This window comes from Fukomys damarensis, unplaced genomic scaffold (assembly GCF_012274545.1).
Source record: "Fukomys damarensis isolate Sample0158 unplaced genomic scaffold, DMR_v1.0_HiC HiC_scaffold_17, whole genome shotgun sequence".
Lineage (NCBI taxonomy): Eukaryota > Metazoa > Chordata > Mammalia > Rodentia > Bathyergidae > Fukomys > Fukomys damarensis.
In genome coordinates this window covers 79892280-79920194 of record NW_022900929.1, presented here as the reverse complement: position 1 = coordinate 79920194, position 27915 = coordinate 79892280, and the positions used below count along the sequence as shown (strand labels likewise).

Here is a 27915-nt window from a genome sequence, read left to right as displayed (position 1 = left end):
TCAACATTTTTAATTATACTTTTCAAAGAAGCTTCAAGTCATGTGTAAATTAAAATTGTCGTGAATATGAGCTAGCTAATAATGAGTGCTTTCAGGAGCAGTTGACTAAGAAGGCCTAGAAAAGAATTACACTTCCATGTGACTACATATTAGGACAGCTTTAATTTAAATGCCAGTATAAATGAATTAATGATGAGGAACACATGCTCAAGTTCATGAGAAAGAATCATTAACGGTACATTAATGATAGATCTTAGAAAGCTGGGGATAAGTAAGTATGGGACTACTACGAACACCATTCTGCTGTGTAAAGAGGCAAACATCCTGGGGTCATGAGCCCTGTCCTGGAAAGAAAGGACCTTCACAAGCTGTATTGGCTTCATCTTAAAATCTGCACTATGGGACATCTCACTTTCAGGACTAGGGAAGGGATAAATGAGTAAATGCAAAGGTACTTTGGGAAACTCAAACTGCTATAATATGAGTAAATATAAATGTGAGTACATCTTGTACGTTATTAGAGTAATGCATCAGAGGTGCTGCTCGTTATGCACCAGCCATTGACACTGACCTTTCCTGTTCTTCCAATCACTGCCCTGTGCTCTTGTCCTCTCTGCCAGCTACGTGAAGTTCCTGCGCAGGACCAAGGCAGCCACTGCCGTTCAGAAGTACTGGCGCATGTACGTGATCCGCAGGCGGTACAAGATGAAGCAGGCTGCCACGCTAGTTCTCCAGGCATATTTGCGGGGCTACTTGGCCAGAAATAGGTATCACAAGGTGAGGCATTGGTCTCAACTATGTTTGTTTATTTCATTAGGTTAATCAAGTTCCACATCTGTATGGAGCACCACAGGAGCTGCTGTGGTTGTAAGAGCCAGAGAGAGAATACCAGCAATTAAAGTGTATTTTAAAATATTTAGTAATCATATTTTTTAGCAAGACAATAGAAAAAGAGATTTACTTCTCTTTTTTCTCTCTTGTCAGTGTCATTTGAAAAAATAGGTGATAGACGTGGTGCACACACCTGTAATCCCAGCACTGGGGAGGCTGAGGCGAGAGGATTGTCACAAGTTCAAGGCCAGCCTGGGCAAATAGTGAGCTCAGGGCCAGCCTGGACTACATAGCAAGACCCTGTCTTAAAAGAAAAAAGCAAACAAAGAGTAGGTGAATGTGTAATAAAATCTCCAATTTAAAACTACAGAAACTTATCCCTCACCTTTCTGGAGGCAAAAGTCCAAAGTCATTATCCCAGACCTGCACTGAGGTATCAGCAGGGCTGAGCTTCTTGCGGATGCTCTAGAGGACCTGTTCTGAGCCTCTTCTGGGAGTGGTAGCTGCCAGCATTTCCTGTCCTTGTGGCCACATCACTGCCATCTCTGCTCTGCCTTTGTGTCTGTCTTGTATGAGAGCAATCCCAAGGCCATCTCCCCGTCTCAGGACCTCGAACCTAGCTGCACTTATAAATCCCCTTTTCCAAATCAGTTTATGCCCACAGGCTTCAGGAAATAGGACCTGGTATCTTTGGGGCCCATTATTCAGATGACTACAGAGAGGTAAAATATATGAGAGATGGATAGAAGATTAACCCAAGGTATGTCAGCCTTGGGAGAGTTTACCCTGGTTCAGAGGAAAGAAATTGTAGCGTTGGTGTGGTTACAGTAGTATTGGGTGAGGCGAAGTCCATACATGTAATCCCAGCACTCAAGAGGCCAAGGCAGGGGGATGACAACTTCAAAGCCAGCCAGGTTATCCAGGGAGTTCCAGGCCAGCCTGGACTATAGAGCAAAACCTTGTCTTAAAAGAAATTGACTGGAGGATGATGCTTCAGAAGTTTCAACAGATAATCTTCATAGCTAGTTGTAATCAGCAGAACTCTGTAGGTAACCCAGTTATCACCTGTGACAGTTGATAGAGGAGCTCATCTGTTTCATCTTGGCAAGGCTTTGAGCCCATCCTAGAAATCTGTTCCTAAGAAGCTGGAAGCACACAATCTGTGTGTTAGACTCTGCGGGCCTCTCTGAGAAGGCACATAGATAGGTGGTTCGTTCTGGGTTTGTTTCTTTGTTTCTTTCTTTTTCTTTTTAATACCAGGGATCAAACTCGGGATCTTGTACTTGTGAGGCAGGTAGTGGCACCACTGAGCTAAATCCCCAGCCCTGGACTGGGTTTCTAATCACAGGTGTTGTATGGGAGTGTTGCCAGCCTTATTCGTTCATTCATTTTACTTCATATTTTGAAGTGATTTTAGACTGTAAAATGTGCATCTGAGGCCTGAGCAGGAATGTTTAATAGCTGTGGTTTGAAGGAAATTTGAAGACAGCTGCTCCGTGTGCGTCCTAGGTTCCTCTCCACACGAGCATGTTTCCAGGGTGTGGAGAGCTTTGTGCTTGGCCTCTTACCCCCAAACTCCTTTCCTTCATCTCCCTTGGTGTGCTCTCGCTCGGGAACAGCTGAGCTGAGCTGGGCATGGTGGGGTGGGGGTGAGGGGCTGTTCACACACAGGCAGCAGCCCCTGTCCAGCTGTGCTTGAGGCCACAGTCTGATTCCTCTGACTCCCTGGAGGAAGTGGACTAGAGATGAAGCTGAGTCTGCCCTGTTTCTGTTGGGCAATAGGGAAATGGACCAGCATCCAAGGTTTTGAGGGGACAGGGAGAGAGAACAGGAAAGCTGGCACCCATCACTTCACTGTGCATTGCTTTAGCTTTCTATGCTGAAGGCCTTCAGTTTGCCAGCTCTGAGCCCTGGGCGGGGCCTCCTCAGTCATGGGCGGGGCAGGGGCCTTCCTGGGAAGGGTAGGAATTTCAGGAGCTCAGGAGGTGGAGCGATGGCAGGTGACCTGGTGAGACCGTGAGGCTGCAGGGACAGCTCAGGCTGGCCAGGAGCTCCGTGGGACTGCTGCACTGCGCCTACTTCAGTACTGATGTTTTAAACACAGCGGCATATTTAAGTGGACCTTCTAGGATGGCAGCTGTTCTCACTGCTCTTCTGGGGTACATAACCTAAAAGCAGGAACTGTTCTTTAAATGACCTTATTAAACTGCTGTCTGCTTGAATAGATGTGTTCAGAGTTTGCATTTTAGAAGTTTGGAAAGACATACATGTGTCTGTCTGAAATAATCACAAACAAGCACCTAGTTGTCTAACCTTTAAATGTTATTTATCTCATATAGGAGTTCTTCATAAAATTACAGACTTAAAAGGACCTTAAGGTTTCTCTAGTTTAACCTTTCTTAAAACTCCAGGATTTCTTCTTCTTTATTAGAAAATAGTTTCTGCTTAATGATCTTCAGTGACATGAAATTTGTCTTCTAAGGCAGTCCTTTTTGTACTAAATTATATGTAAATTTAAGAAAATATCATGACTTTTTAGAAAATATAAAATATCAAATGTTAGTTCATTTCATATCTCCTTTTAGCTTTTCTTCTAAAGCCTGTCTCTCTTATTTTTGAGTCCCATGAGTGGATTTTGTGACATTTGAAACAGCGGTGAAGCTGGATATGGTGCCATATGCCTATAATCTCAGGACTCTGAGAGGCTGAGGCAGGAAAATCACAAGTTCAAGCCCAGCCAGGGCAACTTAGTGACTTAGCAGGACCCTGCCTCAAAAAGTCTGGGATGTAGGTCAGTGCAAAGGCCCTGGGTTCCATCCCCAGTACTACAGAGTGGAGGGAGAAGAAGGGGAGGAAATGGGGAGTTAGGCTAGAGTTATGTTTCTCCATATAGCAAATAAGAGTGTTGTGCTTTTGTTTCTGGGGGGGGGGCGTTAATGAATAAGTAATGACCTTTTAGTGCCCAGCATTGGCCTGTCCAGCCGCAGCCCATGTCCTGAGGCACAGGGGAGGTGATACCCACATCAAGGGTGGTGAAGGGCTCTCTTATTGGAGCAGTACAGAACTTTTCTCAGCATGCCTGGTTCTGTCCATTTTTACAGAAATCGTATTCCAATAAGAAGCCTTTCTTAAAGTGTTTGTAGATGGGGAGGGGAGGAGGGGGTGAAGGGAGGGCAGAGGTAAGGGGAAAAAAATGAGAATCAAGACTTGCCATGTAAAGGTACATGATCCCAACAATGAATGTAACTGTACTGTATCCCTAAATGTACCAATAAACTCATAATGTAGAAAAAAAAAAAAAAAAAAAAAAAAAAAAAAAAAAAAAAAAAAAGAAGCCTCTCTTATTTTTCTTTATTTTTAGAATTCTTTTCCTTGGGTAACCTGGTGTCTTTTATTTATAGACAGCTACCAAGTGTGTGTTCTGCTCATACATACAACGTGACTGTGACCCATTTTTATGTTTCTCAATTACCTTCAAAGCCTACTTTTCAAATCGCTTTAAAATAATGTTTTGCCTCCATATTTGGTGTGCATAATCCATAGTACACTGTTGATTCAAGTTTTGTGTTTTCCCTCCAGTGACCTCCATTTTCTCGCTTGACCTAGGTCGATAGAGAGGAGCCTTGTCACTCCGTGGCCTGACCCTGTCTGCCCTTGCCCTTGTCCGCAGATGCTCCGGGAGCACAAGGCTGTCATCATTCAGAAGTGGGTCCGGGGCTGGCTGGCTCGCACCCGCTACAGCCGCTGCCTGCACGCCATCATCTACCTTCAGTGCTGCTTCCGGCGGATGATGGCCAAGCGAGAGCTGAAGAAGCTCAAAATCGAGGCTCGCTCTGTAGAACGCTATAAGAAGCTGCACATCGGTATGGAGAACAAGATTATGCAGCTGCAGCGCAAAGTCGATGAACAGGTATGTTGGGAAAGAAGAAGCCCAGAAGCAGAGTGTGCCTGCAGAAGCCAAGGGGGGCACTTCCAATATTGCTTTCCCCTTCAGTCTTAGGAAAAAATAAAATAGTGACAGACATGAGCACAGAAGTGATGATGCACTTGGAGGTCGGGTTGCATCTTCAAGGATCGAGGCAGGAGTTTTATCTTTTAAAACATTTGAACCCTGACCCAAACTGCTCCACACTTTACGACCAAGAGTCATCTTGTACTTTGTAATTTTTGGGGGGTGTACCAGCGATCGAACTTGGGTCCTTGCAGTTGCGAGGCAAGTGGCAGCACCACTGAGCTACGTCCCCGGCCCCGTGCACTTTGTAATTTGAGGAGTTCTTTCACCGTTATTACTTGTTTGCGTGCAGTGTGATATTCTTCTTGCAGATGCATTGTTTAGCCCTGAAGTGGCAAAGCACACAGGAGGGTTCCTGTGCTCCCGGGGAGTGTCATCTACTTGCAGGGATAAAAATTTGGCTAGTGACCAGTACTTACTGGGTAATATGTTAGCACATGTATAAGTGGTATAAAGATAATTATATAAATGATAAATATAGCAAAGAAAGTGGAGCAGAATGACATATGACCTAGCAGGTTTTCTGAGATGAAATTTTGACCTAGTAAACAGATTTGTAAGAAACTTGTGATTTTTGTTCATTTTATCATTCTTATACATCATTTAGCTAGTACATGGCTTTTTGTAGCACTCCTGTCTGTTTTCAAAAGCAAATATATATCCCCTATTCCTGGGTTAGCAATCAGGAAATCAAGATTTTTTTCTCTGTTACAGAACTTGTAATAATGAGAAAATCACATCTGTGTTGCATATCATGCTAAACACAGTTGTGTTGCATTGCTCTGTATTGGTGTGGGTAAGCAGGCATTGACTGTGCTACTGTGATGTAGAGCAGGTAGGAACAATTGTCCCCATCCCCATCTACTCCCTCCTCAGAGAAGATTTGCCGTCATCTTGGCCTGTCCATGCAGCTCAGAGTCAGTTCTGATATAAGGTGTAGTGTAAATCTTTCTGTATTACAATTTTGGTGACATACTGTAACAGCGCTGTGGTAGCATAGCACAAATGTGGTTTATAAGCTTGGTTTTCTCACCAAAATCACTGATTATTCATATTATAAGTGCATATTTTCTTCTCATTGCTTATGTGTGTGTTTAAAGAATAAAGACTACAAATGCCTCATGGAGAAACTGACTAGTCTGGAAGGAACATACAACTCTGAGACAGAGAAACTGCGAAGTGACTTGGAACGTCTGCAGTTAAGTGAGGAGGAAGCCAAGGTGGCCACTGGCCGGGTCCTTAGTCTGCAGGAAGAGCTTGCCAAGCTCCGGAAGGACCTGGAACAAACTCGGTCAGAGAAAAAGTCCATTGAAGAACGGGCAGATAAATACAAACAAGAAACTGAGCAGGTAGGAACTAAAGTCCGTACCCCTCTACTTAGAGTCCCACCTTGTCATCTTGACCGTCCATATGGCTTGACACTGACCCGAATCGAGCTTGCTTTATGGTTTGTATTGGCATTTCCAAGCATTGCTCCCACATGAACAGCGAGTAATCTACAATTCTTACTGTAGAATCTTTTGACTCTGGTTAGAATAGAGGCAAAGGACTATTTTAAATATAAAAGTATCCAGGCATGACGTTGCAAGCCTGGAATCCCAGCATTCTAGGAGGTGGGGGCAGGAGGATTGCAAGTTCGAGCCTAGCCTGAGTAACTTATCAACTTAGTAAAACCCAGGGTCAAACAGTTTTAAAAAGGGGCTGGAGGGACAGTTCGGTGCGAAGGCCCTGGGTCAATCTCCAGTACCCTTGTCCCACACACGCACAATAACAATAGCCAGACCTTTTCTCTTCATCTGTTTTCTGTTGCTTTAACCAAGTTCCTGAGCTGGGTACTTTACAGACAGAGCGCATTAACTCACAGTTCTGGACACCTGCACTGAAGCTGTGGAGAAACCCAGGTGGGAGAATCGGTGTGGTGGTGGCAGCCAAGAACTCTGTGCAGATAGCTCTCCCAAAAACTCACCAGCCGATGAGTGCTTCCTGGCTGCAAACTTTTCACTCCTGTTGAAGCTTTATGAAGTACAGAAAACATAAAGTTTCTCAAGTAGTGATGAGATATATTATCTAAACATTCCTAAAAGTGCGTTGGCAGAAGGCTTACTGGAAAATAATGATTGATTTTTTAGTGTAGAGGTCACCATCTTAAGTGAACAGAGTTGGTCCTGTGAGCCATTGCCACTGGACAACCTTGGATTGCCTCTGTGGTGTAAGCAGTGAATGCTGCAGTGGGACACAGCACAGCTGCCACCCTGCATGTGTTTGGGGACAGTGTGGAGCACCCCTTTAGTCTCGGGGAGTCCTGAACTCTGGGTATGGAAACACTGTGCTGCTCTGTGGTGGTTTTGACCCGGCACAGTTGTCCTGGAATTGCAGTTGCTCTCTGAGGGATGCCCTGAGGTATTGAGAGTCTTGTGCTCTTCTGCGTCTCCTCAGCCCCTGGGAGCTTGCAGGACCCTCGCCTCTGCAGGGTACTGGAGCCTGGTGGGGCACTCGCCCCCTTTCCTCAGAAGCAACTTCCTGCCTTTCCAGTCTGGTAGAGTAGTAGGCATGAGCAGACTCTGGCCCTTTCTCTCTTTCATCCCTCATTTCTGCTCTCCAGAGGGATAGCTGTCAGGCACTATGTTAGCTCTGCTGAGGGAGTGTTGTGATGTGGCAGGGTGTAGACACTGCACTATGGCAGCCGGCTTCATGGCTGGAAAGTGACTCCTTAGGAGGCCCAGAAGTTGTACAGAGCTGGTTCAGAACCCAAGCTACAAAGAGAATCTGCTGGAGAGTTTTTACAAACCAACTCACCCAAGCTCATGCTATACACTCAGGTGACTGCTGCACCGCCCCCCCCCACAGTGCCAGCAGGACTGACTGCTGTGGTACGTGCGTGCACTTAGCCATTCCCATGGTGACGGTCCTCGCATCTGCAAGTCCCTGACAATGAGAGCTCTGCTCACCACCTTTCTCTTCATTAGCAGCTCTCATTTGGAGAGTTACTGGTGCTTTGGCTAAGAGAAAGAAATTCTCAGTTCACTCATCCACAGCACACATTTTACTCCAAAGATGAACTAAGTAAATTATGTACTTTGCAAAGTTATCTTTGATTTCTGCTTTTGCTTCCTGGCAATTCTAATCCAATCACAAATAAGAAAGTCAAGGGTCAGTGCCTTTTTGTTTTAATTGTGAAATATATGTAACAAAATTTACCATTTTCACCATAATTAAGCCTGTAGTTCTGAGGCAATAAGTACAATGATGCTGCAGTGAGGACAATGCTTATTTAAACACAGAATAAAAGAACTCACCCTTGCAAGGCTCTTACAGGCAGATGAAAAAGAAATTCTATTTCTCAAGCCAATACCTGGGAGTATCAGATCTTCCGTGAGATTCCAAAGCTAAATGCCTTCATAGCTTCTTTAGCCTCTTGACCTCTTCCCTTGATTGTGGATAACGTGGACTTTATGCTATGGAGGGAAGAAGGTGATAGCACTGCTTCAAGAACAGACTTTTGCTAGGAACCAGGCAATTGCTCTGTGGTCAGGGTATAAAGCAAAACTACTGCCATCACCACGCATGTCCTCCAGGAATTTCTGGTCCATTCGGGAAGGCGAAAAATCATGTATAGGGGCTGCAGAGGGGATTGGACAGGGACTGGTAGCAGCCCAGAGACAGGATGTGAGATAATGGGGTTCCGGGGGGCTCTCTGGAGCAGGTGGTGAGGAGTGGTACCTCGTGGTCAGTCTGTCTACTGTGGCCTTCTCAATCTGTCCTTCATTTTACAGCTGGTATCAAATTTGAAGGACGAAAACACTTTGCTGAAGCAGGAAAAAGAGTCCCTCAATCTCCTTATCGTGGAGCAGGCTAAGGAAATGACAGGTAAGATTTGTGTGGGCTCAGCAGATTATACCCCAACCAAAGCTCTACAGGTCACACCAGTATTTTTACAGTTACAGAATTGCTTAGAGCATGGCTTTTTAAAATGTTGAGGCTATAATCAGTAAACTTACCAAGTTACAACCAAGTGTGCTGGTACATGCCTATAATCAGCACTCTGGGAGGCTGAGGCAGGAGGATCAAGTTTGAACTCAGCAAGACCCTATCTCAAAATAAAAAATTTAAAAAGGGCTGAGGATGTAGCTCAGTGTGAATGCCTTGGATTCAATCCTTAATACCATAAACAAAGTTGCAAGTAGCAAGAGTATCAGATGTTTTGGCTGAATTAGCTGGAGGACTTGTACACCTGGCTGGCACCAGTGTGAACTCATCCTCAGTCAGTGTCACATGTAACTTCTGCACAGTTAATGTGTTGTGTGTGTGATTTACCAGTGTGGCTTATAGAATTCCTGTTGATTTAGTAAACACTGCTAAAACCCTGGTGTAGATGTGTATTATTTATTTTAAAATTGACGTCATTGTACATATTTATGGAGTAAGGTTCAGTAAATTGTACATACTGCCTTTGCAGTGGTCGAATCAGGTAGCACTTCTACCTTCTCACCGACCATCTCTGTGTGGGGAATCCTCAGGCTCTTCTAGTTAGCTTTACAGATCTCACAAATTCTCACAGATGCTAGTTGCCCACTGTGCTGTGACCAATGGAACTAATTCCTTCGCTAAACTGTAATCTGGTACCAGTTATCCAACCTCTCTGCCGTCTCCACCCCTGCCTTTCCAAGTCTCTAGTGACCACTTTCATTCTCTTCTTGTATCAGATTGATTTTTTTAGCTTCCACAAATAAGGGAGAACATACAGTATTTATTTTTCTTTATTTTTTTGGGGGGGTTGGTTTTTTTTGTGACAGGGACTCACTATGTAGTTGAGACTGACCTGGAACTCCCTATGTAGCCCAGGCTGGTCTCAAATACACAGCAGTCCTCCTGCCTCAGCCTCCCGAGTGCTGGGATTACAGGTGTATGCCACCACACCTGGCAGTATTTATTTTTCTGAGCCTTGGTTCTTTTTTTGTTTGTTTTGCTGAAAAAAAAATGAATGTTGTCCTCGGGCTATCTAGTCTTTGCTATCATCTAAAATTAAAAAATCAATTTTTCAAATAGAGAACTCAGTAAATATTCTGTTTGCTTTTTGTGGGGTGGATGAGAATGGTAATAATTTACCAGGAATTGCACATATATTAGACGTGTTAATTTATTAGCAGTATCAACAATCATCTGCTAAGCCCTTTTGTGTACTGCAGCCTTAGTCCTACTAGCATATGTACTGGCTTTAGCACATTCTTGATAAACTTCCTGTAGATACTCTCTTGTAACTAATTATTTCTATCTTGGACATTTTTTCTTAGCCTACATTTACTTGATACCTTCACAGACCACAGTGGTTCAAAGTTAAATCCAGCACAGAGAGCTGGAAGTCAACATGCCTGTTTACACCCTCACGTCTGTGGAACCATCTTGGTTATGTGTGCCTCCTCCTTTCTTTCAGAAACTATGGAAAAGAAGTTAGTAGAAGAAACAAAGCAACTGGAGCTCGATCTGAACGATGAAAGGCTGAGGTATCAGAACCTTCTGAATGAGTTCAGTCGCCTGGAAGAACGGTACGACGACCTCAAGGAAGAGATGACACTGATGATGGTGAGTCCAACGCTTTTCCTTTTTCAAAATGAGAGATTTTAAACATACACAAAAGTAAAGAGAATAGGAGAATGCACCTCTGCATACTCCACATACCTCTCATCCAGTCCCAAATGGAGAGTGCATCTTTACTTCCTCTTCTCCTCCCACTGCACCCTCCTGTCCAGTGGACTGTGCCAATCCTCATTAAACCCCGGAAACCGTGGGGCTCCATTCAGAGCCGAGTCATAAGGTAGTGTAAAAAGTCAGGACAGTAGGGCTGCATTTTCTGTATTGAGTATTTCAATATAAAGTGTATGGTTACGTCATTATTTCCCCCCTGGGTTTTATAAATTCCTATAAAAAATAAAGTCAGCTTTTAGTTGAAATAAATTATCCATTTTAAGTACTCTTCTACATATGCCCATGTACTGGGAACAGTTCTGTACTTCCCTGCTCTGCCTGTCAGGAAACATCCCCTAGCTGTCTTACTCCCTGAGTGTGCCACAGCAGATTGAATCGGTTTGCCATCGCTGCCCTAGAAGGGTCAGCCTTAAAGTAACCAGTGGTACAGATGGTCAGAAATGTGCTCAAGCATCTCTTAACAGAGAGCAGGATGATTCAGTATGTATTTGCTTCACATTTGGTTTCCACTTGGACTTCCTTAACAAAAATTCTTTAAAATGATGCTTAGGGCCAGGGATTTTTAGCTCAGTGGTTCCAGCGCCTTCCTTGCAAGCACAAAGGCCTGAGTTTGATCCTCGGTACCAAAAAATAAATAAATAAAAAAGAGTATAAAATGTGATGCTGAAAAAGTCAAAAGAGATTGTGTAACACAAAAATGTTCTCGTCCTTGTGCCGATGAGAAAATGTAGTCTAAAAGAGGTTAAAAGGCTAATACAAATTCCACATTGGACTGCTGTTTTGCACTGCACTGATCTACCCTGCTTCTGTGTGACAGAGAAACTGGAAGCAGGAGCAGGTCGGCAGCATCCTCACAGCTGGCAGTCCAAGGAACAGCTGCCCAGGGGAATCCTTTCTTCTCTCACACTCTGTCGTCTGTAGTTTGCTCTCAAGTCCATTTCCTCTCGTTTAATGTTCACATTCCCAGACTCACATTCTAGGGTGTTCTGGGTATCTTTACACCCTCTTTTTTACTAGGTAACTATACCAGCCCTTACAGTGAACCAGTGTTTCGCTTAGGGTTACAGCTGAGCTTTGCATCCCACTGGGTGTTTTGAGGCCATGCTTCCTTGGAATGTTAGTAATAAATAGCATTGGAAAAGGAAAATGATTCTGGGATCAGGTGAATGTGTTAATCAGCTAATCTAAACAGATTATTTTCCCTACAGAATTTCTTAGATTTTTAAATAGCAAGTGCCTGGTGAATAACAGAAAATAAGTTGAGATGCCATGTGTATCATTCTCCGAGATACCCCTGGGGAATCTGAGAGGTTGCAGGGCTCTCTGGAAAGAGCCACCCTTCCACAGCTTCACAAGGCGATCCCTCTTGCCATGTGCTCTGGTCCCAGTGGTGCTCCAGGGGTAGGTTAGATGCTCAGTTTCTAATTCCTCAGCCCTTCTTCCTCACCAGTGTATGCCTGTGACTCAGTTTCAGGGATCCTGGATTACTAGATGGTCAGAGAAAGGAAGACCAGAGGTTGCTTGCTTCTAGCTCAGCTCTTGTTAGGTCACATTCCCCATCTCCTGACATAATCAAGATTGTAGTCTTTGCAGAGAAGCTTTGCCAGGAATTGCAAAGAATTTTAAAAAATCTGACTTTGTAATATAGAACAACTAACATATTAATAGCACTTTCTCATTGTAGTGTTGAGATAGAACTTTGCAGCTGACAAATGGGCACTTGGCTACTATCTCATCAACGCTGTTCGGCAGTGGCACGCTCAGTGCCACAGTCTAGGGCCGTGGAAGGGAATCGATAGACTGCAGGGCTTTCCATAATCTGTGTGATCTGATTGATGATTAGCAATCTCGCTGATGTCCAAGCTGTAGGGTTATCAGCCCCAGTATAAGAAGGGGCATAGAATTTTGCTCCAGAAATATTCAGCTCTCCAGGGCTAAAGAGCTAACAATGAAAGTGTAGTGAGGTGTAGAAATTCAGATTTGAGAAGTGTGTAAAGATGAATTAGTTCCAGACCAAAGAAGGAATCCAGCTTGTCCACAGTGGGATTATTAGTATTAGCAAAGAGACTATATAGGTTCTGGGGAAGGAATTGTGAAGAAAATAACAGGTAAGAAACAGTAGAGAAGCAACATGCAGATCTTGAGGAACATGATAATTAAGTATATGTCCTTGTAGTTGAGTAACACATAACAGGAAAACAGAGCCCTAAAAACTTGGAAAGCAGAAAAGTCCCATCAAGGAAGTTGTTGGGTTACTGCAGATTCTTAGCAATTGCAGCAGTAACAGTCATGAGTGCATGTTATGTGCAAGGTGCTCTGCTAAACTCTGCTGCTCATTCTTTATTTCATCACATGTGAGCCCCCAAGACAAATACTGTTATTTCTTGATGCTGATGAGATGAGGCCTGGTGACACCGGGCGAGGGACCCACCACACTTAGCACGGCCTGAGGCCAGAAGTTACATTAAATGGCAGCTAGCCAGGCCAGGCATTTGCCTCACTTGTTTAACACTCTGGTTTCAGTCCAGCAAACCAGCATCAGAAAACAGTATTCCGCCCTTCATACTCTCCGGTGTTCCTGTTTAATGATAAATCCACATGGGATAAGTGAGGAATTTCCTTTTTTTGTTTGGTGCTGGGCATGAAACCCATGACCTTACACATGCTAGGCAAGCACTCTACTCTATCTATGTCCTCAGCTCTTACCCATTTTAAATAAATGTGTTAAAAATCACTCTCGTGGTGTTTGTAAGGACCACCCGTCTTTATTGATGCAATCAGTTTGAAAAATGTTATCCCATACAACTGTAGGCTTTTGCTGGAAAGTTTAAATAACGAGCACTCTTAAAAGAGTAAATCTGCCTTTGCCTTTAGGTTTAGTGATTCTCCCTTCTCTTGCACACTTCTGCTTCTGGAGTTTCAGAGATTTGGGGGTTTTCTTCAGGGCTTCCTTATGCATTAGGTACAAGTTGGCCTAGCCTGGAGCTATAACTGTTTGACTTTACTATTCCCCCATGACCTTTCTGAGCATGGATTCCATAGTTATTATGTGGCATAGAAGTCTCACCTGGGGAAGTCCCAAATACCCAGGTGTCTGACGAGAGTCTTAGAATAGCCTCCTTGCCTTGTGCCTGCTGCCCATTCTTACTTCCTCCAGAGACAGTGAGCATACACCTCAGATATGAGTATGACAATGCAGACACACCCTTTTACTATTTATGGCCTCCCTTGCTATGCAGTAAGGTGATCACACATATTGTTCAATACATTTTTTGAACTTTCTGTTAAGTTTTATTTGATCACAACACGAAAGTCATTGTGTGGACAGAGTGTGCTGCCCCTGTGTGACAGGCCACTCAAAAGTTTAAAGACCCAGGCCCGAGAATGTAGCTTGGTGGTGCTGCTGCCTGCTCACAAGCACAAGGTCCTGTGTTCGATCCCCAGTACCAAAAAAAATGCTTAAAGACCCAAAGGGAACTTTACTAATAAGCTCTGGGCAGTTGGTTTCATATGTATTCCTGTCCTGCTGTGTGTTCACCTTTCTTCAGGTCCTGCTCTTTGTACAGACTTGGTCACCTGGGCATTACACAGGTCGGTGTGGGTTAGAACCGAGATGAGGGGAACATTTTGAATCGTCCCTGGTTGGATTGTGTTGTACTGTTTACACCTGTGTTACTTGCTTTGCAGAATGTGTCTAAGCCCGGACACAAGAGAACAGACTCCACCCACAGCAGCAATGAATCTGAATATACCTTTAGCTCCGAGATCGCAGAAACTGAGGACGTTCCATCAAGGATGGAGGTACATGTTAGCACTTGGTGTGACTGTGCTGTTCACAGGGAGCATTTCCAGTGAGTGACCAGTACGTGCTTGGTAGCTGTATCCCTACATACTTACTGCACATCATTTGGCCAGGACACATAGAGTTAACCAGTGGCCTCCCACATGGTAAGCGCATGCTTTCCACTGAGCTACAGCCCCGGCCCACATTTTAGGGGTGTGTGTGTGTGTGTGTGTGTGTGTGTGTGTGTGTGTGTGTGTGTGTGTGTGTGTGTATTTTTTTTTTTGTACCAGGGATCAAACCTTGCAGTTTCAAGGCAGGCAACAGAACCACTGAGCTAAATCCCTGGCCCATTTTTTATATAATTTTGATGGAGATAGTTACTTTCAAAATTTCCTTTTACATCTTAACATGTTCACAGAAAATATGGCTCTCAGGAATTTATTTCAGGCTGATGTGAATTATTTAAAAAGTAATTTAAACAATTCTTTTGATTGACATTCAGGTTTGTGCCAGTTTTTTTACAGAACCACTGAGCTAAATCCCTGGCCCATTTTTTATATAATTTTGATGGAGATAGTTACTTTCAAAATTTCCTTTTACATCTTAACATGTTCACAGAAAATATGGCTCTCAGGAATTTATTTCAGGCTGATGTGAATTATTTAAAAAGTAATTTAAACAATTCTTTTGATTGACATTCAGGTTTGTGCCAGTTTTTTTTGAAATTACAAGAGTGCTTCAGCAGACCTCTTTTTCCATCTGTTTTTGTCTACTTGTATGATTAATTCCTAAACATAGATTTTCTAGTTAAATGGTATACATTTAAATTTTAATAGCTGGGTGTGGTGATGCACGTCTGTAATCCCAGCGCTCAGAAGGCTGAGGCAGGAGGATCACTGTGAGTTTGAGACCAGCCTGGGCTACATAGTGAGTTCCAGGTCAGTCTCAACTATATAGTGAGACCCTGTCTCAAAAAAACAAAAAAAAATTTTTTTTAAATAAAATAGCTAACGTGCCCTTTTCAGAGGTTTATTCCTGTGTCCACCAGTATCACAGAGACACTGTTGGTAACACAGGGCATTAGTCTTTTCGGTCTTTGCCAGCCTGATGGGGGATAAGCAGTACCTCAGTGTTGAATTTGCACCTCTGCAGTTAGTGTGGATGAGTACGTTTTCATATATATCTTCTTCCAGTACTGACGTCCTCCAGAGTTTCCTGCTTCTCTGTTCCATGGTCCATCCTTTTCTCAATGGCACTGTCTCCTGGCTTGTCTCAACTCTTGTGATTTCTGTGGTTTAGGAGCCCAGCGAGAAGAAGGTGCCATTGGACATGTCACTGTTTCTCAAGCTCCAGAAGCGGGTCACAGAGCTGGAGCAGGAGAAGCAGGTGATGCAGGACGAGCTGGACCGCAAGGAGGAGCTGGTGCTGCGAAGCAAGGCGAAGGTGCGGGCCGTCGTACTGGGCCATTGCCCTGCGTACTGGGGGGCGTCCAGGTTAAAGCAGTGAGAGCTAAGCCCTCTTGACTGCGTCACTATTCTCAGAGTAAAAATATAACAAAATACAAAGTTTTTACTATATTTTCTCCCCAGGAAGAAGAAAGACCACAAATCAGAGGTGCAGAACTGGAGTATGAGTCCCTCAAGGTAATGGGAAGTTTCTGCCCAAGACTTCAGATATCTGCTCTTGACAAGGGAGCCATGCAGAATCTGTCTTTTTCTGAAAAGCCCTTAAGATGGGGGTTTCCCCCAGAAGCCCCAGCTGAAGTGTTCTTCAGCACTACTTCTAGCCTTTGTGGCTTCCTTTCATAAATTCTGTTTCAGTCAGACCCAAGTCGAGGCTTCGGGAACAGGAAAGGTAGCTTCCATTTGAAGCTATAGTAGGGGTTTCAAATGCCCCATCTGCTGCCATCAAAATCCGATTGTGTGTTGGGGGAAAGATGAGAGGCCGGGTTAGAAGTAAAGACTTCTCTGTGCTGTGATTGAAGCCTAGAGTCACAAAGTATTAGATCACTGGTTCTCAAAACCTTGTCCCTCAGCCCATGGAATCAGTTTTACCTGGTAGTCTATTGGAAATGCACATTTCCAGGCCTCACACACCTAGGCCTGTTGAATCAGAACTTCTGGCAGTTGGGCCCAGCACCCTGAGTGTTAACAACTCGAGGCTGACTCTGCTATACATTAAATATTGGAATCCTGTGTCAGAACCTAGGCCAAAAGGTAAAAACATTCATGTGTTTTCTACTACAGAAATGGGCAGTGCAAATCTGTTTGTCTTTGGTGGGAGATTAGTGCAGGAGGGAGCTCTAATCTTCACAAAATAACTGATCAGTTCAGGACAAAAATAAATGTTTTCTTCCCAGTACCAGGGATTGAACTCAGAACTTTGCACTTGTGAGGCAGGCATGGTGCCACTAAGCTAAATCCCCAGCCCAGTTACATATTCTTAAACTAGAAAAAAAGGACTTTTAAGGAGTTTTAATGTATCTCACAAGACCTAATCTGCTGCAAACCCAAGGCTGTTTCCTTGGAAGAAGCAATAAATATATGAGTGTCTCGCTTCCACTGCCATTGCCTGTGTCGTGCTGCCTGAGGCACCAGGGTGCTTTCCCAAGATACTCACATGCCTGTCTGCTTGGGTGTTCCCACCTGGCGCCTTGCAACACTGTTTTTGTGTCTCTGCCGTTCTGTCCTGGGCTCCTGCTGCCATGGTTTGAACAGAGTGTGGAGAGGGCTGGCTAGAGGCGCCAGGGGGTGTAGTGTGTGACATTGCCGAGTGGTGAGGGTGACTGTGGCCCTCGTAATAGCTGAGGAGGTGGTACTGTCTGTCTTCCCATTCCCAAAGCCCTGCCAGCCACCTCCCAAGCACGTCACACAGGAAAGAAGTTAGAAAAAAACGTATTACGTGCTGTCATTAAAACACTAGAGGGGCCGGGTGAGTTGGCGCACGCCTATAATCCCAGCACTTGGGAGACTGAGGCAGGAGGTTTGCTGTGAGTTGGAGACCAGCCTGGGCTACATAGTAAGTTCCAGGTCAGTCTCAAATACATGTGAGACCCTGTCTGAAACAAAAACCAAAAAACACTAGAGGGATCTTTTATCAGTTTAAATGATACAGTAAATTTTTTTTTTGGTACCAGAGATCGAACTCGGGTCCTTGCACTTAAGAGGCAGGTGCCGGATCCACTGAGCTAAATCCCCGGTCCTTAGTAAATTTTTAAGTTAGAAGTTTTTTGTTTTTGTTTTTGTTTTTTTGTACCAGGGATTGAACTCGGGTCCTTGCATTTGTGAGGTAGGTGGCAGAACCACTGAGCCAAATCCCCAGCCCTTAGTTAGAAGTTATTAGAAGTTAAAAGCCTAATATTTCAATGGTGTTTGCATTCTGTTACAAAAGAATTAAGAGGCCACTACTAAAGATCTCAAGGCTTCAGTCATCTGAGTCATTGCTGGACATGTCCTGACCCTGGACTCTTGGCCTTGCCTATGTGTTTACCTGCACACAGCCCAGGTTCCTTAGGACTGGCTGAACCCACCCACAGGAGCCAGCAGTCTCTCTGGGTCTGGGAGTACTCCCTGAGCAGACTGGAATAAATTTTGACTCAGGAATTTGGGTCAGTGATGCAAACTACCATTACCTTGCTCAGTTCCACTTGGTGTCAGACACATTTCGTGTGCAGAGCAGTTCCCAGCATACCTGGGAAGCCGCTCCCCAGAGAGCTCTGGTGTCTTCTTCCAGTAGAACTCCCACATGTGGGGAAGTTGAACTTCCCAATGGGAAGTGGAGGTGACAGTGGTGGACTTTCCTTTTTTTCCCTCATTCAGCGTCAAGAACTGGAGTCAGAAAACAAAAAACTGAAAAATGAGCTAAATGAGTTACGCAAGGCCCTCAGCGAGAAGGGTGCCCCAGAAGTGACTGCTCCAGGTGCGCCAGCCTACCGTGTCCTCATGGAGCAGCTGACCTCTGTGAGCGAGGAGCTGGATGTCCGCAAGGAGGAGGTCCTCATCCTGAGATCCCAGCTGGTGAGCCAGAAGGAGGCTGTGCAGCCCAAGGTGAGCGTGGTGTGCCACTGTGTGGGCCTGGGGACAGGCCTCCACTTCTTGCCCTTTCCCTTGGACTTAAGGAAATCAGCACATAGGAACATTTTCACTTTGACTGAGGGATCAGCTCTTTTTCTTTTTTAAATATTGTAATGCCCTCTTAAACAAAGAGGGTACAGAAGAGAGCACTCTCCATCTTGGTGGGGCTGCATAAGTGTCACCTCCCCAGCATGCTCTCTGGTACGCCCCGAGGCTGCCATTGCAGCTGGGCCTGGAGAAGGAAGGCTGTGTTTGCTTCCTTTGCAGTCTTGTTAGGTAAGAAAAGGAGATCGAGGGGAGGAGAAGAGGGTGATAGAGAAAGTCATGGGGCTATGGTCAAAGCTGGATAAACGCATGTATGAAGATGCCACAGTGAAAGCCGATATTCTGCAAAATTTAACATATGTATGGTAAGGTATATAGTTATAAGTTACAAAAAAAGAATAAAGGTTCCTGCCTCTGGTTCCCATGTGACAAACAGATAGTCTTTCTTTTTTATTTACAAATAATAATTGTGTGTATTTGAGAAGAAACAGCAGTGCAAAGGAAACTGAAGCAAGAGGCATAGCAGTCTAGCTAGCAGGGCACACAGTTTTGGTGTCACACATGCTCACCCCCATATGTCCTCCTGTCCCTAAAAGCCTGCCTCTGCCCAACTGGGTCCCTGCCTGACCAGCTTCAAGGACACACATGGCATCAGTCTTGTCCTTTCCTCAAACAGTGCCCATGACACTAATGAGATGTTTGTTAGTGTCACCGCAGCGCTAATTTCACCCACCTAATTTCCAGTTTGCAGGGCAGTGCTAAGCAATGGCCAGGGAGCTGCTGGTCTGGTTTGTCCGCTTCACCTCCAGACACAAGTTGGCACAGGGCACTACCAAGAGGACCATTCTTTGACATACTCAGAACTGTTGTAAAACCAGTACACCAGAGCAACTCAAAAAAGAATTGCAAGTGTCTGTCCCTAAGAAATAAAAACAGCATCACAAAAATACAGATTAATGTCCATTATATCCCAGTTTCCTGAATGTTAATTTTTTTACAGGGTTAGTTTTAGGAGAAATAACTCATGTTTGTTTGTTTGTTTGTGGTACCAGGGATTGAACTCGGGTCCTTGAGCTTGCAAGGCAGGCCACTGAACCACTGAGCTAAATCCCCAGCCCACTCATGTTTGTTTTTCTAAATTAGTTTTTATCTTGTTATAATGGGCTTATTGATGAAATTTATTCATGGAAATAAACTTTTGTTTTTTTCCATTTGTGCTTGCTAACTTGTGGTTTTTCAGGATGACAAGGTAATTATAAAATTTTTAAGTTTTTATTAAGCACTTGTATTTAATCCTTTGGTTTACAGACCCCGTAGTATATGCAGCTGATGCTTTCTGATCACCACGTCTCATTTGATATGTACAAGTTAATTTCTATTTGACTCCCATCCTCTCTTGAAGTCGGTGGGAGAAACGGTGGCTGTCATGGGTGCTGATCTGTATCACGGAGTGTTCTCTGTGGCTGTAGCTCGTCAGTCCATGGCTCGCTGTAGTAGTTTTGGAGGCCACATGCAAGGCGGGAGCAGCTCTTCTTTGAGAGGACCTGAAGGCACAGGCACTCTTGGCTCCCCTCTGCAGCTGAAGCTTGTTGGTCAAGCAAGGGTGAGGAAGAGCTGGGGCTCGAGTACCCCTCTTTACCACCTCACATCTCCCTGTGTGCAGGCTCCATGGCTGGAATGGTAATGGTGCCTGATAAGGTTGCAAAGTCAAACTTCTCTACTATATCATTTTTGTTTTTATTTTGGCATTACTGAGATGGAAGCCAGGCCCTGTGCGTGTCAGGTGAGCGCCCTGACACGGAGCTACATACATCCCCGGGCCTTGTTCATTTGAGACAGGGTCTTACTAAGTTACTGAGTCTGGCCTCAGATGTGCAATCCTCCTGCCTCAGCCTTCCAAGTATGCTGGTGTTCCAGGCATGTACCACGAAGCCTGGCTCTATTTATATCTTTTTTTTTTTCAACTATTGGGTGGAAGATACTGTTGGTATTTCCATACATGCTGCAGGGATTAGCATTTCAGAACTTCTCGTATCTGCTTGGGAGAAACAAACTCCCAAACTCTGAGCAGTGAGTCAGGAATTCTCCAACACTGTGGTCCAAATCCAGCCACATCCCCTGGACTAGCTGATAGATCAAGTTTCCTAGTTTTTCAAAGCTCAGAACCACTCTCTAAGCCCTCAGATATTAGAGAAGGCAGGTAGCATTATTTGCTGTGGAAAACTGATGATTTTTTTTGTTTGTTTGTGGTTTTGTTTTTTGGTACCAGGGATCAAATTCAGCACCTTGCACTTGCAGGGCAGGTGCGGTGCCACTGAACTAAATCCCCGGCCCAAAAGATGGTGTATTTGTTAAGTCTTAAAAACTTGAGAATTGCCCTTTGTGGAATAGAAAGATATCTTTTCCTTTCAGGGAAAGAAGAAAAGGAAATTCTCTGAAATACGTATTAAATATTTATTAAACATAGCTAAAGAAATTTACATGTGGCATTTGTGAGAACCATTTTTTAAAAATTCGGTAAAACATAGCTTTTTATCAACTGTTATGAGGCTATATTTGGTCATGTTACAGGGTACAGAAGGACAGCCTTAGGAGAGATGTGGAATTTTCTTTCTTATGCACACTGAGAATCAAAACAAGCATTCGTAAGCCTGTAGTGGGCATCAGAGTTATCTTAGAACTGGTCTCCAAGATCACAATACTTGGAGGGTAGAGGGTGAAATCCATTTCACGGCAAACCTGTCTGCACAGCAAATGCAGGCTAAAGGTCATGCTTTTAGACCAACAGGATGGTCTATTAGGTCCTAGAGTGAATTATTCTCTAAAGGTTGCCCAGCTGTTAAGAGATAGAAGGTACCTAAAACAGAAGCAAGACTTTGAAACGACATTAACTGTCAGGCAAATTAGACCAAAGGGGCAAAAAAGAAATAAAAATGTTGGCAATAACTGTTGGCAAAAGTTCTTTCAGTATCAAATTGTTAGTAATTCTTCCCTGTTTGAGGTTTATCCCAGAAGCTTATATGGCATGCGGTACTGTAGCAGGCGGAAAAGGAAATAGCAACAGGTGGTAGATATTAAAAAGAAGCTAAATCTACCCCATTTATATGTATTTTAAGGTGTGAAGGGAAACGCTTTTAATTTTGCTAAAGCATATCATTTGAAAACTTTTCTTTATACTGTTTTTGATGGGAAAATGAGCTTTATTTTTGTCCTCTTTCTGTGTTTAATGGGGTGCTTGTTTCATTCTGATTGGAAAGTAGTAGAAAGTAACACTGATGGTCCATTGAATTATTGCCCAGTTATTTTCCTAATGCCCTATATCCGTGTGAGCATATGCATTTTTCTCATGATGTGGACCACAAAGAGCCCATGAGCAGTTGTCCTCACAGGCAGGATGCTTGGCGCCTTTGTGATAGTGAGGGCATCCTGCAGAGAGGGGCGTTGTGTGGGTGGGAGCGAGGCCCTGAGCAGTGCAGGTGTGGGGAACACAAGCTCCACCCCACTGGAAGAGAGACCTATTGCCTGTGGTCCTAGGCCTTTGAGTTGAGTCTCAATGTGGAAACGTATTGTTTGCCCTTTCAGAATACAATGACAGACTCCACGATACTTTTGGAAGATGTACAAAAACTGAAAGATAAAGGTGAAATTGCACAAGCATACATTGGTTTGAAAGAAACGAACAGGTAAGTTTACCTTTCTTGTATTCATTTTGGTTTAACTGTATGCTCTTTATCCTTCAAGACAGCCTCTTACACAGTAAGTCAACATGTTTATTTGTTGCTATATTAGGCATGAGCTGATCTTCAGAAAGAATCCAAAATTTCCAGTGTAATCCCAGTAAAATCCCATTTATAGTATTAGGGAGTTTCAGGGAGAGAAGTGTCAGAGGTAATGTTACTTACATGAAGGGAGGATAGTTTTGTACATTTACGGGCTTGGCCTTGAGGTGCTACCTTGAGAGGAATACCCGTTGCCTAGTTTGGACTGCTTGGATGGTCCTTTCCATAATGTGGGTAGTTCTTCAGGATGGTGATTTGAAGACTTGTAGGGGTATCTGCAGCTTTTAACAGTTGACACTCGTGTGAAGAGAAGTAATGGGGGATGTGGAATTACATCAGTGCTGGCCTCGCGATTCTAAAGGGATGCCACGATTTCCAGGGTGGGAGAAGAGAGACTTTTGTGATCTGCCTTTCTGCCTCCCACTTCTCAACCGAGCCTTCGTGCTAAGAACTCTGAACACAGGATTGCGTGCTGCACCATTCTGAGAGCGCATAGCAGTGAGGACCACAGGGAAACACGGTTGTGGAGCTGTGTATTGTTAGAGTGGTGACAGTGTCAGGATTGTTATACATAAATACTTCACAATCCATCAATGTTTGCCATGCACAACATATGACACTTATTCTCCACTTTTCAGGGCAGGGGTGGAGAACCTTCATAAAAGTATTTGGCCAAACAAGTTTTAATTTATAGATTTAAATTAAAAGCATCTTTTCATATCTGAGACCATGGTATTTTGGGAGAGCTGTATTGTACTCTTCATCCATCTACTTGGCCTTTCAATCATGAGGTAGGCCTTGGGTGCCCCCTTCCAGCCAGGACCACAGCCAAAAGCAGGATAAATTCCCTCAGGTGACGAGCTAAAAGACAGACAGCCAGGAGGGTTTGCATCTTACTCCAAAGATAGCAGCAGCCATTGGGAGGTTTTGAGTAGGAGGAGTGTGATGAGATTTGAATTTTAGGAAGCTAGCCCAGGTTGTTATATTAGAGAATAGGCTGTGGTGGAACCAGATGGAGAATGTAAAGGCCAGAGGCTTTTCTTGTAATCCAGGGACTGGCTGGTGGCAGGTGGAGCCAAGAGAAACGGGGAACTTGAGAGCTGCATAGGAAGATGGAACCAGCCTTGTGGTGGGTTCCTGTGTGGGCAAGGGGTTGGAAGCCATTTCTAGAACCTGAGGAAGTGCAGGACGGTGTCAGTAGGTTTGCGCGCCCTGAACCTAAAGAGCCAGGAAGACATCCAAGGAGAATCCACTGGGCAGTTGAATGCGAGATCTGCAGCCAGAAGAGGTGTGTGGGCTGAGAGAGACATTTGTTATCAAAGTATAATAAAACATTTGAATTCTTGAAGACAGATGAGCTTTCTCAAGAGTCTCAGGAGAGACAGTAGGTAGAAAATAAGAGAGGTCCCTCAAATTCGTGTTCTTTAAACAGAGCGAGAGTGAGGCCCTGGTCCCCTGCTCCCCGGACTGCGGCCTTGGCCTCCTCACCTCTGTCTTCCTTGGTGTGAGCGTGGCAGCCATGGAGGGCTGGGCCAGGAGCTCAGCAAGCACTCAGAAAATACCGTGTTTATGGAAACTGGTCTACTCTGCCACTGCTGTCTATTAATTACACGACTTTTATTAAGTTGTAACACATCTCCAATAATACAGGCAGTTTGTCCCAAATTTTTAAATAATTTTTGACAAAAAATTTTGAATCATGTCATAAAAGCTGAGAACTTTGGATGTGTTCTTATTTGTTACTTCTGTAAGAACTTTTAAAATGAGAAGTCAGGTCTCACTAAGCTAAAAAGTGTTCCTACGTAGAAGACTTAAACTGTTTTGAAATCAGTGCTGCAGATTGGCAGACAGACGGCAGCTGGGGTCTTCACTCACTCTGCGTCCTCACTGTTAGCTGGGGCTGGCTCTGCAGCAAATGCTTTCTCGGTCATTTCTCATTCTTTCTGGAAAAGAAACTCTAGGCCGTTCAGTATTTTACTGTAATTTCTGCTCATTTACATGTGATGTTACATTTTAAACAAGTAACCAAAAATAATTTCCATGGTAATATGTGTAATTAATAGAAACAATTTTGTTCACTTCATAAGATACTGAATACCATGTGCTGCTCTTGACCATCACCATCTCACCACCACCCTGTGTCCCTTGTGTTTGTGTTGTTTTTCCTTTTGCATGGAGACCGTCTGCTCTGGATTGCCATGAGTTGAATGAGGACGGAGAGCTGTGGCTGGTTTATGAAGGGTTAAAACAAGCCAACAGGTTATATTTGTCTCCTCAAAATGGAACCTTATTCATGTGCTATTTTCCTTACTAACAGTGGCCTTGTGACTTTTAACTCATGATTCTTGTACATTAATTATCTTTCTAGGTAAATTACTTTCAGTAAAACTTAGTACATTCAGCCAAACACCTTCTTAAAACCTTCTCCACTAATAGATAGCATTAAGGCCAGACTGATCAATGGTGAATACCAGCTCACTTCCCTAAGAAATGGTGCTGTCTAGGGTTTGTGAATGTCTAAAAACTGTGAGTATCTCTCTCTAGAAGGTGATAGGAAAACAGACTCTTTCAACTAGAGCACAGTTACTGAGGGAGTGAACCAAGAGTCATTCCTTAGACAGCAGCTGCTTGTTTGGACTAAAGGTCTCTCTGTGGGGTACGTGTGCCCCTGGCAGTGTGGCACCTTCTCACACATTATGATGCTGCCTGAGAGCAGTGCTGTGCACAGGACGTGGCCTTCTGTGTGGTTATCAGGAAATTCGGATCCAGGTTTCTTGGATATCTACAGTACAGGAAAACTACTGAAACTCCACACTTTTCATATGTTTAAGGGGAGAAAACAAAATTGAAACAGCAGCCTCTTTCTAACCAGATACTCATCTGCTTGTGATATTTGTGTCTTAAAAACTATTTTAGTGACTAAAATATAAAAAATACTTAATGTACTATTTGTTCAAGAGTCTCTTGCTTATTCTGCCTCATTTTAACTATAAACCACTGACATTAACTTTACAGCACTATTGGCTCAAACTCTTTTTAAATTGTGTAATCTTTAGAATATTTCTACTCTGCTGTTAATAGTGTGCTTGCATCAGTAAGTTTTACCCAGCAGTTGGCAACCAAACAATCAGAATAAAAGGATGATTTTCATTCTTCACATTGGTTAGTTCCAACAATAGCTTTGTTCAATGTCTGGAAAAGGAGGAGTGAGTGTAAGAGCGGGTACTTGGTGGTCCTCGCTGTTGGTGCCCAAGGCCACTCAGGCACAGCTGGCCCCTGCTTGCTCTAAGAGGCAGGGCTGCTTGTTGTCCTGTTATTCTGTCCCAAAGCCATATCTTGTTAGCATTCTGCTACTGCAGTGTCAGTTTATGGAGGGAGGGAATGTGACAAATTAAATATATGTATATATATTACAGAACTGTCTGGATTTTGGGTAAATTCACGTACATGTCATTGTAGCCCTCCAGCTTTTCTGTTCTTCAGAGATAAGAGTAGAAAATAGAAATGAGACCCAAGTCTCACCCTCTCTCGGAGATTAGTAACTGTCCTCCTTGAAGGCAGATCTCATCAAACTGGGCGTTGATCTTGCTGTATAGTGCAGTTATTTTGTGGCAGTGACAGTGTCTTTGCCTACTTAAGTGCTAGTTTTTAAATATAGCGGGCCAGACTAAAGTTATGTCTTTGAAATTTTAATCATCATCATTATTTAATCATTTCCTACAAATTTGAACTGAAACCTTTATGTTTCTTGGGGACCTCAGAACTTCATGCCCTTTAGATGCAGATCCAGGAGTATCTGTTTGCATCTGTGGCCCCTATCTGAGTTTCTTGACTTTGATCAAACACAGGAGTGCTGCTCAAGAGGGACCGCTTTTCCTGCTGTAGCAAGGGAGCATGAGGCTGCACACCCGCCAGGCAGGGACTGGGGGTGTCCCCTCCCTTCTCACTGGTGTGGCTCCCCGCAGGCTCCTGGAGTCCCAGCTGCAGTCGCAGAAGAGGAGCCATGAGAACGAGGCTGAGGCCCTGCGTGGGGAGATCCAGAGCCTGAAGGAGGAGAATAACCGGCAGCAGCAGCTGCTGGCCCAGAACCTGCAGCTGCCCCCAGAGGCCCGTATCGAGGCCAGCCTGCAGCACGAGATCACCCGGCTGACCAACGAGAATCTGGTGAGGAGAGCGCGGCCTGCCCGGGCTCCTGGCTCCTTGGCGGTCAGTGCCCTGCTCCATATTTGCACCCCCGCTGTCACTGAGACAGGAAGGAGAATAGCAATGTATGGTCTGAGTGCTCTCCACCTCACGTGGGGGGCTCCAGAGACCCCAAACCCATGCTGGGCTTCCAGTGGCTCCAGACCCAGGCCACCCGCTGCCTTTGTCAGCCACACAGGCTCTGCTTCTCAGTAGCTTTCTTCCATGATTGTCACTACAGAGACCAAGGATGGCTGTTTACCTGTGGTCCCTCTGCAGCCACTGAAGCCACACCAGCCTCTCTCCTTGTGGACACTAGGTTGGCATCGAGATTGGCAAGCCGAGCGGGAGCCTTGGTCGGCTGGGGTGGACTGCTAGAACAGGGTGTCCAGGCAGAGCTTAGCCATGAACGAGGGCTTTCCCTTTCCAGATTCTCAACACTGGCATGGAGTCTGAGGTTTTTCTTTGTTACTTTTATATTTTTAACTGAAAATTTTTCTGTGCTCTTTCTTTCTCAGTCACATAATAGCTTTTATTACAGATTTGTACTTTTAAAAAATCTAAGTTTGACAGGTATATTTATTGCATTTAAAAAAATCATTGAACATTCATGTCTTATAACACCTATAATATAGGGACAGCCTGATTTTGAGAAAAGTTGTTCGGTACTATTGGTGATTATGTCTTAGTGGCCTCTAAAGAGACAGTTGGAATTTTTCTGAAGATTTAACAGGCAGATCACCCCTCCATTACTCCATTAGTGGTCACTGACACACAAGTAGTTTGCTTGGGTCATTGATTCGGCCATGCCCTCTGTGGATTAGAAGCAAAGCCCACCGGTGTTCTTTTCACAGTCCGTCTCTCTGCGGGAGGCTCCAGGGTCGGGGAGAGGATAAGGAGGGTATTCGAACTCTTCCAGTTCGTGGGAGACATCTTCTGTATCACAGAATAGCTCTGAAATGATGTTTTATTACTTTTGCAAATATTGCTTCAATTAGACTAACAGTGCTTTGATGACTAAGAATTGATCAGTGGCCTGAATCATATGATATTAACTGGTCAGTGTACAGATTCTGTGCTCGTTTATGATTGCGTCTACGATTGACTGTCGGGTCCGGGGGCTGCAGATAACTTCTGGGTGGCAGTTCCCAGAGTTTGTTCACTAAGCTGATCAGCATTTCCTCTGCCACCTGTTTGCAGTTCTAACTTTTTGTCAGTTTTTCCTAGCGAACATGGAAGTAAATCAAGCCCCACAGTCCAAGCTGGAAGAGTCTAGTTCACGAGTTGAGTTTAAGGGACCCTCATGGATCAGCCCCTTCCCTGCCATTACACTGACTGCTAATTCAAGAGCATTCAGAGTTCAGGACATGAAATGGTGGAGCTTTTCAGAATCTTCATGGTTTCTGTTTCTTTTGTGCATTTCTGTAGGCACTTGGGCGGAATATTAAAGCAGCCCAGATCTTAGTGTTCCTGGAAATTCTACCTTGCATAACATCCCCCACCCAC

General features: G+C 44.2%; 1 protein-coding gene across 7 annotated transcripts in view; it reads left to right on the top strand.

The window, feature by feature from the left end:
* The window catches only part of Myo5a (myosin VA), a 144683-nt gene that overhangs the window by 94846 nt on the left and 21922 nt on the right, over positions 1-27915 (top strand). For 3 of the 7 annotated variants that reach the window (XM_010609069.2, XM_010609071.2, XM_010609068.2), the window contains exons 20-32: positions 621-777; positions 4502-4741; positions 5944-6192; positions 8617-8710; positions 10275-10423; positions 14234-14347; positions 15630-15773; positions 15920-15973; positions 18149-18376; positions 19689-19697; positions 22031-22131; positions 24406-24486; positions 26193-26391. In XM_010609069.2, coding sequence (XP_010607371.1) covers positions 621-777; positions 4502-4741; positions 5944-6192; positions 8617-8710; positions 10275-10423; positions 14234-14347; positions 15630-15773; positions 15920-15973; positions 18149-18376; positions 19689-19697; positions 22031-22131; positions 24406-24486; positions 26193-26391 — 1819 coding nt within the window. The remainder of the gene's footprint in view (positions 1-620; positions 778-4501; positions 4742-5943; positions 6193-8616; positions 8711-10274; positions 10424-14233; positions 14348-15629; positions 15774-15919; positions 15974-18148; positions 18377-19688; positions 19698-22030; positions 22132-24405; positions 24487-26192; positions 26392-27915) is intronic. The other 4 variants (XM_010609073.2, XM_010609070.2, XM_010609074.2 and 1 more) reach the window with 2 other exon arrangements.